Source organism: Salminus brasiliensis, chromosome 23, assembly GCF_030463535.1.
Source record: "Salminus brasiliensis chromosome 23, fSalBra1.hap2, whole genome shotgun sequence".
NCBI lineage: Eukaryota > Metazoa > Chordata > Actinopteri > Characiformes > Bryconidae > Salminus > Salminus brasiliensis.
Window position 1 is genome coordinate 12,331,781 of NC_132900.1, and position 15,794 is coordinate 12,347,574.

Here is a 15,794-nt window from a genome sequence, read left to right on the forward strand (position 1 = left end):
TAAATAAATGTCATTTTTTCTATGCGGTAATAGAATACTTAGGTTTGCTAAAACCTTCTAGCAACAAATAAAAATAAATCAATAAATAACAAATAAATAAATGTTTTTTCCCTAAATGTTAGTTAAATACTTCCTACAACAAATAAATAAACAAACAAACAAGCAAATAACTTGATTTACAAAACACTGACATTTTATGTATATATTATCATAAAAGGTCTACAAAATCTTCCAACAACAAATAAAAGTAAAATGAATGAACTAATAGATGAATAAAATGTAAATATTATTATATTACTAATAAATGTTTTATTAGTAATATAATAATAATAATACCATATACAGATCTATGGTATCCTAAATAAAATAAGCAAATAAAGTCTATAAGATATTTAATGTATAAAATACTTATTTAATAAAATGGTATTTAATGATATTATAATACTAAGGTAAACAAAAAATAATAATATACAAAAGTTTTTAAAATGATAAAACAAATAAAGCAAAATAAATAAATAAATACAGAATTTAATTAAGGGGTATAAAAATGCCAGTGTTTTCTAAATGCAAATAAATCTTCCAGCAATACATGAAAACAGATCTACAGATCCCCACAGCCACAAATAAACAAACAAACAATCTGATAAACAAAACAGTTTTTTGTTGTTGTTTGTTTATTTTTGAACATGCTATCTACATCCACTAACTCAAAGAGCGCCAGTGGCATTACTCTGAGTTAGACAAGGCAGCAACACTTCTGTGGAGGTGCTTCACTGAACAGACTGTCAGTGCCTTGCTTTACAGCTTGTGTGTGTTTGTGTGTGTGCGTGTGTATTATCAGTGTGACAGCACACTTACGTCACTGTGTGCGTCGTTCCTCTTGCGCACTCACTCCCTCTCCCTCCCCCTCCTCTCGTGCTCTCTCTCTCTCCTGCTCTTACATTCTCACTTGCTCTCTCTGCTTCCACTGGTTTCCAGGAAATTCACTGACGTCAACAGAAAAGCCATCCCTCCCCTCCCCTCTCTCTCTCTCTCTCTCTCTCTCTCTCTTTCTCTCTCTCTCTACAACCCCCCCCAACCTGTCTCTCTCGGTCATGGGTTTCAATAGACACACAACACCGCTCTTACTCCCCGATTTGGTAAACAGTGGAGTCTTCAAGAGTTTGAATGACTGTGTGCGTGCGTGCATGTGTGTATGTGTGTGTGTATGTGTGTGTGTGTGTGTGTGTGTGTGTGTGTGTGTGTGAGGAAAGTTCTGTCCTGTCTCATTCATTTCTGGCAGTGAATCAAGCAGTAACTTTTGTGAGCATCGTCCTCAGTAACACACACCCACAGTACAATAACAGGAGCTTGTGGTTATTTTACGGGCATCTGCTTCGTTACTTCGTCTTAAAACATTTAGACCACAACCTGCTCGGGTATACTTTACAGATCTGTGTTAAAGGTTAACTAGTAAAGACAGATGGAGACAGTAGCCTCATGTCCTACTAAATAACTGACTGTCAACACTTTTACATACTGAAGCAGCACTAATGGCATCAACACCACTAACAACCCTTTAACACAAACAACCTGTTACAGTACAGTCCAACACACACACACACACACACACACACACATACCTGATTCTGTTTCATCCCCAGTCACTGCCATCTCTATGGTGTAATAATCCAGTTGTGCTTCCGTGTTTATGTCCTCTCTCTCCCTCTCTTTTTTGTACCTGGAGGTCCCTCTCCCTCTCTCAGTCAGCTGCAGTGTGTGTGGAGGGCCACTCTCTCAGTCTGTCTCTTAGTTTGACTTGTGACTCACTGTTTAACTCTCTTCTCTTTCCCTCTCTCTCCCTCACTCTACCAGATTACAATTAAGGGCATTGACATCACTATGACATCACTGCACTCTCACAGGGCATAAGACACTGCCTCTAAAGAACTCCCTCCCCCAGTCTCTGTGTGTGTGTGCATGTGTGTGTGTGTGTGTGTCACTGAGAGAAAGAACTGAGAGGAAGAGATAGACAGATAGGTAGAGACAGATAGAAAGAGTAAAATGTACAGAGTAAGAAATAGTGGGATTGAAAGAAAAAGTGGGAGAGAAAAAGAGAGACAGAGAGATGCAGAAAGAAAGAATGAGTGAGACAGAGAGAGACACAGAGAGAAGCAGATAGAAAGAGTTAGACAGAGAGAGAGAGAGAAGCAGAAAGAAAGAATGAGTGAGACAGAGAGAGAGAGAGAAAGAGAGAGAGAGACAGAGAAGCAGAAAGAAAGAATGAGTGAGACAGAGAGAGACAGAGAGAGAGAGACAGAGAGAAGCAGAAAGAAAGAATGAGTGAGACAGAGAGAGAGAGAGAAAGAGAGAGAATAGAGAAAAAGAGAAAAGAAGCGACAGAGACAAAGAAAGAGGAAAAGACAGAGAAACAGAAGCACAATGGGAAAAAGAAAGACAGAATGAGAAAGGAGAGAAAGATAGAAAGTGATTGAAAGAATGAGTGAAACAGAGAGAGAGAAAGAGAGAGACAGAGAAGCAGAAAGAAAGTATGAGTGAGACAGAGAGAGAGAAAGAGAGAGACAGAGAAGCAGAAAGAAAGTATGAGTGAGACAGAGAGAGAGAGACAGAGAGAAGCAGAAAGAAAGAATGAGTGAAACAGAGAGAGAGAAAGAGAGAGAGAGACAGAGAGAAGCAGAAAGAAAGAATGAGTGAGACAGAGAGAGAGAAAGAGAGAGAGAGACAGAGAGAAGCAGAAAGAAAGAATGAGTGAGACAGAGAGAGAGAGAGAAAAAGAAAGAATGAGTGAGACAGAGAGAGAGAAAGAGAGAGAGAGACAGAGAAGCAGAAAGAAAGAATCAGTGAGACAGAGAGAGAGAGAGAAAAAGAAAGAATGAGTGAGACAGAGTGACAGACAGAGAGAAGCAGAATGAAAGAATGAGTGAGACAGAGAGAGAGAGGAGCAGAAAGAAAACATGAGTGAGACAGAGAGAGACAGAGAAGCAGAATGAAAGAATCAGTGAGACAGAGAGAGAGAGAGGAGCAGAAAGAAAACATGAGTGAGACAGAGAGAGACAGAGAAGCAGAATGAAAGAATCAGTGAGACAGAGAGAGAGAGAGAAAAAGAAAGAATGAGTGAGACAGAGTGAGAGAGAGAGAGAGAGAGAGAGAGAGAGAGAGAGAGAGAGAGAATAGAGAAAAAGAGAAAAGAAGCGACAGAGACAAAGAAAGAGGAAAAGAAACAGAAGCACAATGGGAAAAAGAAAGACAGAATGAGAAAGGAGAGAAAGATAAAAAGAGAGAAAAAAAGAGAGAGAGAGAGAGAGAGAGAGAGAGAGAGAGAGAGAGAGAGAGAGAGAGAGATATGAAAGAAGGAAAGGACAGAGAGAATGATGGGAGAAAAAGAAAAGGAGAGAGGAGAGAAAGAATGAGTGAGAGAGACAGAGACAGGACAGAAAGAAAAGGAGAGACAGAGGGAGAAAGAGATAATGAGCCAGAGAGACAAAAAGAAACAGGAGAGAAAGGTAGGGAGAAAGAGAAAATGAGGAAGAGAGAGAGACATAGTGAGAGTGAGAGAGAAAGAGAGAAGTAAGAGAAACAGAGACAGGAGAGAAGGTGAGAGAGATACATGGAAGGAATAAGAGAGAAACAGGAGAGACAGGAGAGAAAGAAAATGAGAGACAGAGAAGGGGTAAGTGAGAAAGACAGAAAGAGGGGGAATGAGGAAGAGAGAGAGGGGGGAAGACTAAAGCAACAGAAGAAAAGGAGGAGAAATACAGACAGTAGAAAGGAATGATAGAAAACAGAAAGATTGAGAGAGAGTGAGCAAGAGAGAAAGAGCGAGAGAAGAAAATAGAGGAGAAAGAAGGAGAGAGAGTTTATTTAATTTTATTTATTTATGATTTATTTATGCCATTGCTTTCTGAAGTTATGTGCTGATTAAGATGGTGGAGATTGCCTGAAGTGACTTTTCTGTGCTCTCTCATGATTTGGTTGCAATAAAGTGATGTTAAAAGAGAGAGTGAGAGAGAGAGAGAGCAGCTTAAATGTGATGTTAATAAGGAAGCGCATGCCAGGACTGTCTCTAATCTGTAAATGATGGAATCACAACAGTCAGCGAAGTGAACAGAGACAGTGTTCATTCTCTGAATCTCTGAGTCTCTGAACTGAATCCCTTCATTTCACTGCATTTATTCAGTCCTTCAGAGAACAGATGCCGGGTTTACGTGTCTTCTTCACTTCACTATGTGAATGGGGAGAAGAAAGAGAGGGAGAAAGGAGGAGGAGAGGAAAGAGGGGGTTGGATGGGGGAGAGAGAGGAGGAGGAGGAGGAGGAAGGAAGGGGGGGAGAGGCTGAGTTTGATGTATTTTTAGATGATGACGCAAAAAGGTGTTTCAGGACAAACAAAAGGATATTGTTCTCATTCCACCATATAGCTCTGCATACGCATCTGCAGTAACCGTCCAAGAGCCCACTTCTGCCTTTCATCCCTCCCTCCCGGGTTCACTCACACACTCACTCATACACACACACACAGAGAGACCTACACCCTCTTATTAACTAAGACCTTTATAATTTTTATGTTTATTGTATCAAAGGCAGCTTGTGGGTTGTTTATTCCTGACTCTAGTGCTCCAAGTCCCACATTCCAGCACAGATAAACCAGACACACACACTGTCCACCTACCGACACACTGCACGGACTAATATTAAAAGCAGGAATGCTAAAGTGTTCAATTAGACTATTCCAACCCATTTGCTGAAATGGTTGTGTGCCAAAAAACACTATTCTGAGCTATTCAGCTATGGTTTAAAGATTACACAGATTACAGATGTTTATGGGAATGTCTAGAGCAGAAAGGCTCTCACCAAACTGCCTTTCACCATAGAAAACCCTGTAGATCAATAAACAGATTAACTATTATAAAACAAAAAACCTAAACTAAACACTGATGGCAGTTACCAATGGTTACCTGTTGTCCCTGCTTTTGCCTTTGTCATTTTAACCAAAGTTAGCCTGAAGCACAGTAGCAATCTAAGCTCTTCAGCCATTAAGCAGGTCTGATGACATGCTGCTGTCTTGTATGGTCACCTACTGCATAATATAATTCATCTAAATCCATAAGCAGAGACAAAGGTGCTAAGTTAAGTTCAAAAGCTAAACCCCTGGAGGTTTCCCATGAGAATATGTGCACAGTTTTAGTTTGCTGAGTTTGAGCTATGCAAATTCAAGTCACGTCCAAAAGCCTCCTCCTGAGACCCAAACTCCATTATAAAAAAAGGCCAGTCTTAAAACACCCCCGTGAGGACACAAAGTTACCAGGTAGGTTGCGACTGAACTGGTAAGTGGTAAGTGGTAAGACTCAGTGGCGGTACAGGTAGGTTTAAGCAGTCTTAGCTTTAGCTCTTCTCCCTTCTCCTCAGTCTCAAGCTCGCCCCTACTAGACCTTTCCCCTTACCTCTTGTAGGGTAAGCCCTACCCCTGCATCACCTGAGCTGAGCCATTCCACTCTGCAGGGGTGTTGCTGTCCTATAAGAGTGGATTATAAAATAAAATCATGATCAGAAGGCCTTAATGTGTAATATTACCAGTAAGTTGTTTTATACAGTTATACAGTGCACATTTCCTAGCCTGTCTCGCTCTGTTTTCTGTGACCTAGGTTAGAGACATCACCCCTCTCTGGAGCTCATGAGTGAGCTACGACTGCTCTGCCTCCCTTTTGCTGAGTCAGAGAACAAGTGAGCATTACAGGTAGGTGTTCAGGTATGTATTACACCCCCACACACACATATATACGTAGTCTTCTGGTGTTGGGCAACACGTTTGCCTCATCACATCTACAGCCTCCGTAATGGTGCACAGTGCTTGAACCCCCAATGAATGCCACTGGTAATGCAGGTGTAGTCTACTTTCAGCTCTGTTCCCATACTTCAGCTTACTTAAAATCGGGCTGTCTCAGGAAATCTTGATCCATAGTCTAATTTTTAATATTTGTTCTAAAACCCAAATGTCTTCACTGGCCTTGCTGTTCCAATACTTTTGGAGGAGACTGTGTTCCATAGTGCCTTGATCCTATGAGCTAGCTACAGGCTAATATCTTGATAATATCTTTGAGACGATGATACGTATGTAAATTAGGGCTGGGGGTAGGGTGGTTCTTTCAGTATACCATTTTAAAAATTGCCATGTAGAACAAAATGTAGCGCTGTGTAATTCAGACGCATCACAAACAGCACAAACACTTAGCACTATAAGGGGGTGCTAGCTGGCTAGCACACACACGCTCCACAAAGACCTCTGGGTCAGTGGCAGTGGCAGTGGTGGCTCAGCGGTTAGAGCGCCGGGATATCGATAACAGGGTTGTGGGTTCGATTCCCGGGCTCGGCAAGCTGCCACTGTTGGGCCCTTTACCCTCTCTGCTCCCCGGGCGCTGGAGTTGGCTGCCCACCGCTCTGTGCGTGTGTGAGTGTGTGTTCACTACCAGATGGGTTAAATGCGGAGGACACATTTCGCTGTACAGTGTACACTGTACAGTGACAAATACGTGCACCTTTACCTTCCATAAAGTTGTTTGGAAGAGGCAGCCAACCAGCAGAGACCACGCAGTACACTAACAGAGCTGTCTCCAAAACCCGTTCTATAGCACACTTTCTCAAATGTCTCTCTCTCCACACACACCTGTATGGGTGCCTACTAGATATTCCATGATACTGGAAAAAATGGACATTAAGATATAAAAATACCGATATTTTTACCAGTTTTCACTTGAAACCACTGATCCAACATGCCATGATATTAATAATTCCTATTCAAATTCCTAGTCTATTCAAAATTGAGTAAAATATATGATATTGGGCATAACTGCCCTCTTCATTGGACCCCCTGCAATTTGCATATCGTCCCAACCGCTCCACGGACGATGCCATCACCACCACCCTTCATCTCTCCCTTACCCACCTGGAGAAGAAGGACACCTACGTCAGAATGCTGTTCATAGACTTCAGTTCAGCATTCAACACCATCATCCCACAGAACCTCACCAGGAAGTTAAGCCTGCTGGGCCTCAACACCCCCCTCTGCAACTGGATCCTGGACTTCCTGACAGGAAGGCCCCAGTTAGTCCGGTTCGGGGACAGCAGCTCCAGCACCATCACCATGAACACTGGGGCACCTCAGGGCAGTGTACTGAGTCCTCTGCTGTTCACCCTGCTGACTCATGACTGTGTTGCGAAACACAGTTCTAACAGCATCATAAAGTTCGCCGATGATACAAAGGCGTCAGCAAAGGCGACGAGTCAGCATACAGAGAGGAGGTGCAGCAGCTGACAGACTGGTGTACAGTCAACAACCTTCACTGGAATGTAGAGAAGACCAAGGAAATGATTGTTGACTTCAGGAAATCAAGACCGGACCACTCTCCGCTTAACATCAACGGCTCCTCTGTGGAGATCGTTAAGAGCACCAAGTTCCTTGGTGTCCACCTAGCGGAGAACCTCACCTGGTCCCTGAACACCAGCTCTACAGCCAAGAAAGCCCAACAGCGTCTCTACTTCCTCCGGAAGCTGAGAAAGGCCCGTCTCCCTCCACCCATCCTCACCCTCTTCTATAGGGGAACCATAGAGAGCATCCTAAGCAGCTGCATCACTGCCTGGTTTGGGACCTGCACAGCCTCTGACCGCAAGTCCCTCCAACGCATTGTGAGGACAGCTGAGAAGATCATCGGAGTCTCTCTCCCCTCCGTCATGGACATTTACACCACCCGCTGCATCCGCAAAGCAACCAGCATTGTGGATGACTCCACCCACCCTTCACACAGACTGTTCTCCCTCCTGCCATCAGGAAGAAGGTACCGTAGCATCCGGTCCAACACGACCAGACTCTGCAACAGCTTCTTCCCCCAAGCCATCAGACTCCTCAACACAACTCAACTTCTGAACTGATATCTTTCTGGTACATGTACACTCTCCCTCTCTCTCTCTTTCCAACCATTTACCCCAGATAACATGGGAAGCATTTTTTGCACAAGCATTTGCACTAATAACTTTACTACCTCACTGGACTCTATTTATTGCACATTGCACAACTTGCACACTACCGTCATTATTTATTATCCTCTGTCTGTACTGTGTTGTGTTGTCTGTCCGCACTTGTTTGTTTGTGTTGCACTTGTGTTTTGTATGCACTGTCTATGTTGCACCATGGTCCTGGAGGAACGTTGTTTCGTTTCACTGTGTACTCTGTATGTAGTTGAAATGACAATAAACCCACTTGACTTGACTTGACTTGACTTAAATTACAATTTTCCTTTTTGTCTCAAGCAGCAAAAAACATGACGTGTCTGGTTTATTTTTGCCGTACGGGACATTGCATGTCCTGCGATGTGACTACTGCGCATATGCAGATTGTGATGACTATGCAGAAGCGATATACTGTGCAGTCCTACCACCAAACACTTTCTGAACACAAAAAAAACAAAACAGACTTCTGAGATAAAGCTGCACTTTAAACACTTTATAGACTTATTCTAAAGGTCTGTGTTCAGACTGCAGTAAAAATGACAGGTTTACATGTTTATTGTGTAGTTCTGTTTTGCACAATAAAAACTATTATACAGTATATCTTTCCTCTGTTGAATATGCATATTTGTAGTAAAATAAGCCACTGTTCACCTACAACGATAGGCTTACTGTGGCTAATAGATTTCTATTTTAAAAAAGAAGGCAATTTATTAGTAAATTTTTCAAGGTCAGTTTTACTGTGATATGCTGGGATGTGAACCAAGGCTCATGTGACTCCTTCCTTCATATATTGTCATTTTGTGAGACCAAGCAAACCCTATAGTACCTAAAGCCTTCATTATACACATGGTGAAATTACTATGTTGTTTATATTCTATGTATGAAACAGAATAAGTTATGAAGCTCTATAGAGTCCTAGTCATGCCAAAATAAATATATATATATATATATATATATATATATATATAAAATGCAATTACTTGCTTTTTTCTATAAGCTAATTTATCTATAACGGGAAAGTAGGACAGTAGGAGTGCATTTGTTAAGGAAACACTAACATAGCGTTTACGAAGTCTACGCACTTGCGTGTTAAGTTAGCTTAACCATCACCAAAGAGCTCTTAAATAATGTCCAGTATATAGTTTATCTAACCAACTCCCTATATACTCTGTGACTTTCATTACAACCTAGTTGGGACTAGGTTATACCAGTGGAGAAAGAAAAAGCCAGGAAACACATGTAGGTTCCGAGGAGTTTAAGAGGTTACATTAAACTCCATGTTGTTTAAATCCCTACAGTGGCTGCAATACCCAAAGAAGTCCTCAACCAAACCCATGTTTGTCTAACCAAAAACCAATGCCTGTATCTATTCTAATATAAACTCACTCACTGCTGAGATATGAATAACAGCACACCACAGACCACAGAGGTCACTGCTCTTATCCTGGTTTGCTGGGTGAATTCTGTATCATAGGACTATAGAGCTCAGTGTGCACGAGCTGTCTCTGTGGGACAAAGCAGCAAGTCTGACCAGTTCTCTACAGCACAGGCTGCGTCTGGCGAGCACGACGAATCAGCCGTCTGAGAATAAACACAGCTTGTGTTGTTCTGCTAACCTGCGTGCAGCATCCAACTGCAAGAAACAAATCACACACAAATGCACACCATGCAAATTGCTTTTCCACGCAACTACCGAACTGCTGGATGACGTAAAAAAAAGAGTCAGAAGAGAGAATCGGTGTCATTTCCAAAAAGTCTCACAAAGATCACTGTGGTCTGACCCACCCTTTCTGAGAACTGAGTCGACTTTTGCTTAGCTTACCACCACAAATTGTTGTTTTATCCAAATTCGAAACACTCTGCAGAACAATACTGCAACCTGTAGGTCAAAACTGAAAGCTATAATTTCAGACGCCTGCTTTTTCCTATTTGGGTACAATATAGAACTCTAGCAGTATCTACATACCTTGTGTACCTATATAAGATGGTGGTAAAGGCTGAAACTAGGACTTAACCACACCATTTCCCGCTTACACCCCACAGTATCGGTTACATATGCTTTCACACTTCTATTGATTGCTGTTGTGTTAAGTTTATAGATGTGATACCCTTAACTGATCAAAGTGCTTTTCTTAGAAAAGCAAAGCAATTTGTCACAGAGTGGCTTTCTGTGACAAATTGACACAGCATCTGTACTGATATGATGTGGCAGTGCTGGTTTGAATGGCCTAAAGCTTTGCTCTTGCATCTGCACCGGGTTCGGCTTCCTGGTGTGTTGCCTGTTGGTGTGTTGGAGTTAGTGGAAGGTACGTATATGTTTCGTCTTCTGTTTATGGAACCGAGTGTGCCTGTATCAGTCGTTAAGTAAAAACAAGTCGTCCTTAATTGGTTGCTTATTCTGTAAAACATGTAAAGGCAGGCCAACATAATATGATAATTTACCTGAGTTAAGTCAAAGGTTCTCCTAACTCCTAACTAATTTTTAGTTCTACGTCCCAGTTTGGAGGGCAACACATATTGAGTTGAGCCTCAAAAACATTAGTAATTGATTTTTACAATGTGTTTATACCATCAGGTTTTTTTAGATACAATTACAAATCAAGAAATTTGCATAATTTCACAGCTTCAGGGTCGTGCAACTGTCCAACTGCCACCGTCAAGAGAGAGGCAGTCATAAGTTCGAATCCCATCAACACCAAAAGCCCTCCATGGTCAAGAGTCTGAGAATAGAAAGGCACTCCCCATGTGATAGAGGGAGTCCTAAACTGCAGATGGGAATAAATAGTAATCAATTTGAAGGAGAGGAACCCAGACTATATGACTAAATGATCTTATGAAACATTTAAGCAATTTCAGCTGCAACACATTCACTATAAACTTTAACTGTATTGTTGACCAAACTGAGATGAGCAGAAGTAGAAAATGTGTGTTAGGAGAACCTTTGACAAAACAACGCCGAGTTAACGCTCTGTAATCAGTTACTGTCTTCTTTCACATTCGCCTGACTTTCTATTTGTGTATGTCACAGTAAAATAAAGTCTAACCCAGCTGTCTAGTGAGAATGACTGCTTGTCTGCATTTTATGTGCATGACAGCATGAGAAAAAAAAGAGTGAGATACCGGGCAATGAGAAGATCTCTTACCCTGGACTAGCACTTGTCCAGCAGACAGCAGCAGCTGCTGTGTGGGGTCTCCAGCCTGAGGGGCGTACTGCAGGATGGTGGCTCCGGGCTGAGGGGCAGCGGGGCTGGGCAGAGTCAAAGCCTGAACCCCCTGCAGCCCTTCTCCTCCAGGACCTCCGATCTGAATCGCTCCACCCTGAGTTATGGCAACTACAGAAACAGAGAGAAATACTTAGCCAACTGGCCAACAGTTATAATGTTCACTGTTCTTTGAAGGACAACTGTGAAGAGTCTTAAACCAATATGAAAAACGGCTTGCTTGTACTGGTGGTGTCAATTGGTGGTGTATGTTAAGGACCACTGCTCTCACTGGCTGTATCAAAAAAGTGCTTAAATTTTGAATGACATTGTGCTGTTCATACTTTTTACAGTCATTGATCTTAAACTAGCTTAAAAAGCTAATGCTAATACCAACACGACTCACAGAACAAACCCTGTTTTTTTAATCATGGCAATTAGCCAACCAAAGCTGGTCATTAATGGAAATGAAAAATGTGAGATAAACAGAGGTTTGCTGATGCAATCACGCTGATCTGTATGAATTCAGATACACTTACATACATATATGAGTGTGTGTGTGTGTGTGTGTGTATGTGTGTTTGACGTATACACATACTGTATTGTCCTGAGCTGGTCTGATAAATAGATGATGGCACGGTCACCGTAGCAACGCTGGAAGAAGCAGGGATGTCTTCTTCGGCCTTCTCTTCTTCCTCGATCTTTGGCACAGCAGGAGTGTCAGACGACAACTCACTCAGGATCTTTCTGCACAACAACAAAACACACGAGTAATTAAAATGTAAACATCCACACATGCAGGGTGTTGATACTGCAGGGAATTCTGGGCCCTCTAAGAATTATCATACAACTACAAAAATTCAGGGTGATTCAAATGTTTGTGACGTTAATTGGAATTAATCTCTTACGTCCTAAGCGCTCCAATTTGTCCTAAAGCAGTAAAATGCAGTGTGGTTTGTTATAGTTCTATATGAGGACAAAATATGCTTCCTCAAAATGCAATTATTAGTACTTCTCTTAGTAATGTAATATACTTTTTGATAATGTGAACCCGAACCCTGAAAAATCACATGATTTTCACTCAATACAGTCTCCAATTGTCATTTCCAGTGAGAGCCATTTATATTTTTAATTTATATTATTATTCTTTTATTTAATTTATTGTTTCTTTCAAAATCAAGGGGAGCTTATCCTGCTTTTGTTGGAGTAACTGTCTCTACGGTCCAGGGAAGGCTTTCTACTAGATTTTGAGGATGTGATTGCATTCAGTGAGACTCGGGATGTTGTTTACCACCCTACCTCAACCAAAACTCATCAACTCATTCCAAAAATATTGGATAGAGCATCAACCATCATTCCAGAAACCATAATTCCACGACTCCACGGAGCTGCGTATCACAAAATGTTACATATACATATATAGTCAGTGAAATCGTGAGATCGATTTAAGTAAAGCATCAATGGTGATGAGAGAACTAAATTTACCAGTCCATCTATTTTTCCTACCTCACCTTACTGCTGGCTCACTCTTTGCGACTGAATAAGGAGCTTGGAGTAGGGCTGCTTTTCCTTCACTTTAAGAGGAGCCAGCTAAGGAGGTTATCCCCCTAGTCGCCTTTTGTTGGGGGTGTACTGGCAATTAGAAGGGGAACCCCAAGCAAAACCCAGACCCGCTGGAGGTACTTTGTCTCCCAACTGGCCTGAGAGTGCCTGAGAGTCCCCTAGGAAATGCTGGTAGAAGTAATACAGAAGACAGCCGAGCGTTTCCAGGTAGCCAGGTAATTTCCATTTTGGACATCAGTCAAATCGTTTTGCACTCTGCTACGGCTGACTGATGTGCTCGCTTATTTATTTGTGCAACAAACTCTGTCACATGGCGTCTGTGATGTTCCAAACCAGGAGTGGTCATAATGTTCTGATATGACTGTGACAGTGTGCAAAGGGTGGTAGCGTCTCGGAAACCGCTACCTTTGTGGGATTTTCTGGAGGCGCTGTAATGAAGGTGTACCGAGAATGGACGTCTCACGTCCTGAGTGCCTCCCAACAGCATAACCGTGGTCTCCCACAGGCCACTGATGCCGGATGGGAATGTTATCTGTGACAAGTGGTACAGAGCAATTGACGCAACACTGTGGACCAGATGGACTGTGGATCCTATATAATGTATACCTTCCAACACCTAGTGTAATGACCTCTTATTAAACTGAAGGTCAAAGAGGAGTGAGTTCACCTGTAAGAAGGTCGTCGGGAAAGAAGCTCTCTCCTCTTTTGCGTCTCCAAAACATCTGTTTCCTCTCCATCAGCTGTAGCAGCAACCTGTACACACGAATACATATGGAACACAGACATGAATGAACATACAGTGTGCACCTATGATACAAGCAGAAACATAAAAACTGTTGCAGAGGTAATAAAATCTGTTCATAAACCATCAACAGATGGCTTGTAAACACAGATGGCACATTTACAGCCAACATAATCAACACAACGTGTAGTTTCTGAGCACAGTGTTCAAACACTGTCCTTTTAACACATCTCTTTGTTTTAATTTTCAGCAGGTTCTTTGCACTAAACTTTCTGCTCATGTTATTTGACCTCATGATACAGACATGCAACACTAGCATATTCCATTGGAATGGTTTGTTTTTGCTCCACCATATTGGATTTAAAGCAGCAGTCTTTTTCAATCAAAAAAGCTAATTTTTTTTGGGTGGGGAGGGGCAATAAATGGTAATAAATGCTGTCAGCATGACCATCCCTGCAGTGCCTAAAATATTCATTCTAAAAAACAGAGTGGTCTGGTAGGTTTTCGTGGGAGTTTTCCTGGCCATGTCAGGCTTATATGTACTTCCATCACATGCACAGCCTCTAAAAGAGGATCCATCATCTGTTTGCTGGTGACCTGCTAATGGCACTGATACAAACGAACAGCCACGGCAAACATGGAGACATCAGCATGACAGACTCAGCCTTCATCTGCTCATTCACCCACTGTCAAACCAAAGGAACTAACTAAATGTAAACTTGCAATGTTTGGATTCATCCACGGTGAAAGGAGACAGCGCCACAATGCACATTTTAAAAGAACTCTTCTGCATGCTGGATGCAATTACACATTCTCACCAGAGAGGTCTCTAAATCCCTAAATCCCCAAAACGCACGGACTGTCACTTTAAAATGAGCTTATGAAGTTAAAGTGCAGAATACCAAGAAAACCAGTTTAGGTTTTTTTTTTTCACTCCTGTATACCTCACTTCGGAAGTCTTTTCCATTGACAGTTACCAGGACCAGTGAAGGTTAAATGCGTGAATACATAAACTGACTTGATAAAGATTAAGACTATAGTCAGAGTAGTGTCTGAATAACTTCAATCCTGAATACCCAAAGAACATTATTAAGAGTTAGCACAATAATACACACTTCAAACCAGTAGGTCAAACTTCCTACTGGTTTAACCTTGCATAATAGATAATACCCAACATTTTATATCAAAATGTTGAAATAAGAATCACTATAATAAAAAACCCCATGTGACCTATAGCACTGTGTGAAGAGATATTCTGAGCCTATACCTAAAAAATTGAGGTCTGATTTTAGAAATTCTTAATATTTCCTGTAGACAAATTTAAATGTAAACAAAGACAACCATATTTACTATTTGTGTCGGACACAGCTGAAACTTGGCCGCTGCCTTTAACTCATCTGTGCAGTGAACACACACATACACACGTGCCCGGAGTGGTGGGCAGCCATTGCTGTGGCACCCAGGGAGCAAGGGGGGTGAAGGGCCTTGCTCAAGGGCCCAACAGTGGCAGCTCGGGTACTGAACTCATAACCCTGTCATCAACCCTGTCATCAATAAAAAAGGGCTCTACAGATTCAGATACAGAAATAGCTGAACTGTATTTCCGAGCTGTTTTATTGCTAAGATATTAATAGAAATGGCAAGAAACATGCATTTAACATACCAACGCATTCGTAGACCCCAGAGGGTTAAGGTCACACAGACGGATTTATTAATGGTACACAATAACCTGAGTTACACCAAACAGTTGAATAATAACTAAAGTAATAAGGCTATAACCCAGATAAAGCAGGCAAATACTATATATTAATAAAAAAATACTACCTGTCAAGTATAGCAAGTAAGAGAGAAAAAAAAGAGTGAGAGCCAGGGAGAAGGTCTGGAGCCTCAGTTTGAGAAGCCCCCATGTAACCTACCTCTAAGAGTTCTTACTCCGAGATCCTGTCTTCACCCGATCGTTATCTTTTACACCAGCACTGGTCTAACCAGCCCACATATTACATTATGCCCCCCCCCCCCACCTTTTGGGGCATGATGTAAACCCTTTTGAGGTAGGGGTTGGGCAGAGGATGAGGGCAGGATGCAAAGTTTATAAGCTTTTAATTGCTATTACACCAGCTTTGAATCAAGGCTATTTACATCAATGTTGGGTGAACCATGAAAAAATCCCCACCTTGTTTATACAAAGCCACCTCATTTCACCTCACCATAACTAAACTGCTGCTCAGCTGTTTCTTGTATGTTGTTGAGTGCAAGAGAGTTCATTCATAACAAACCATTGGTTTCAATG

General features: G+C 41.8%; 1 protein-coding gene across 6 annotated transcripts in view; it reads right to left on the reverse strand.

Moving 5' to 3' along the window:
- crema (cAMP responsive element modulator a) overlaps positions 1 to 15,794 on the reverse strand; it is a 36,244-nt gene that overhangs the window by 8,495 nt on the left and 11,955 nt on the right. For 4 of the 6 annotated variants that reach the window (XM_072669375.1, XM_072669372.1, XM_072669373.1 and 1 more), the window contains 3 exons: positions 13,430 to 13,515; positions 11,798 to 11,946; positions 11,143 to 11,331 (listed from right to left, as the gene is read on the reverse strand). In XM_072669375.1, coding sequence (XP_072525476.1) covers positions 11,143 to 11,331; positions 11,798 to 11,946; positions 13,430 to 13,515 — 424 coding nt within the window. Of the gene's footprint in view, positions 1 to 858; positions 941 to 1,622; positions 1,837 to 11,142; positions 11,332 to 11,797; positions 11,947 to 13,429; positions 13,516 to 15,794 lie in introns of those variants that run through there. The other 2 variants (XM_072669377.1, XM_072669378.1) reach the window with 2 other exon arrangements.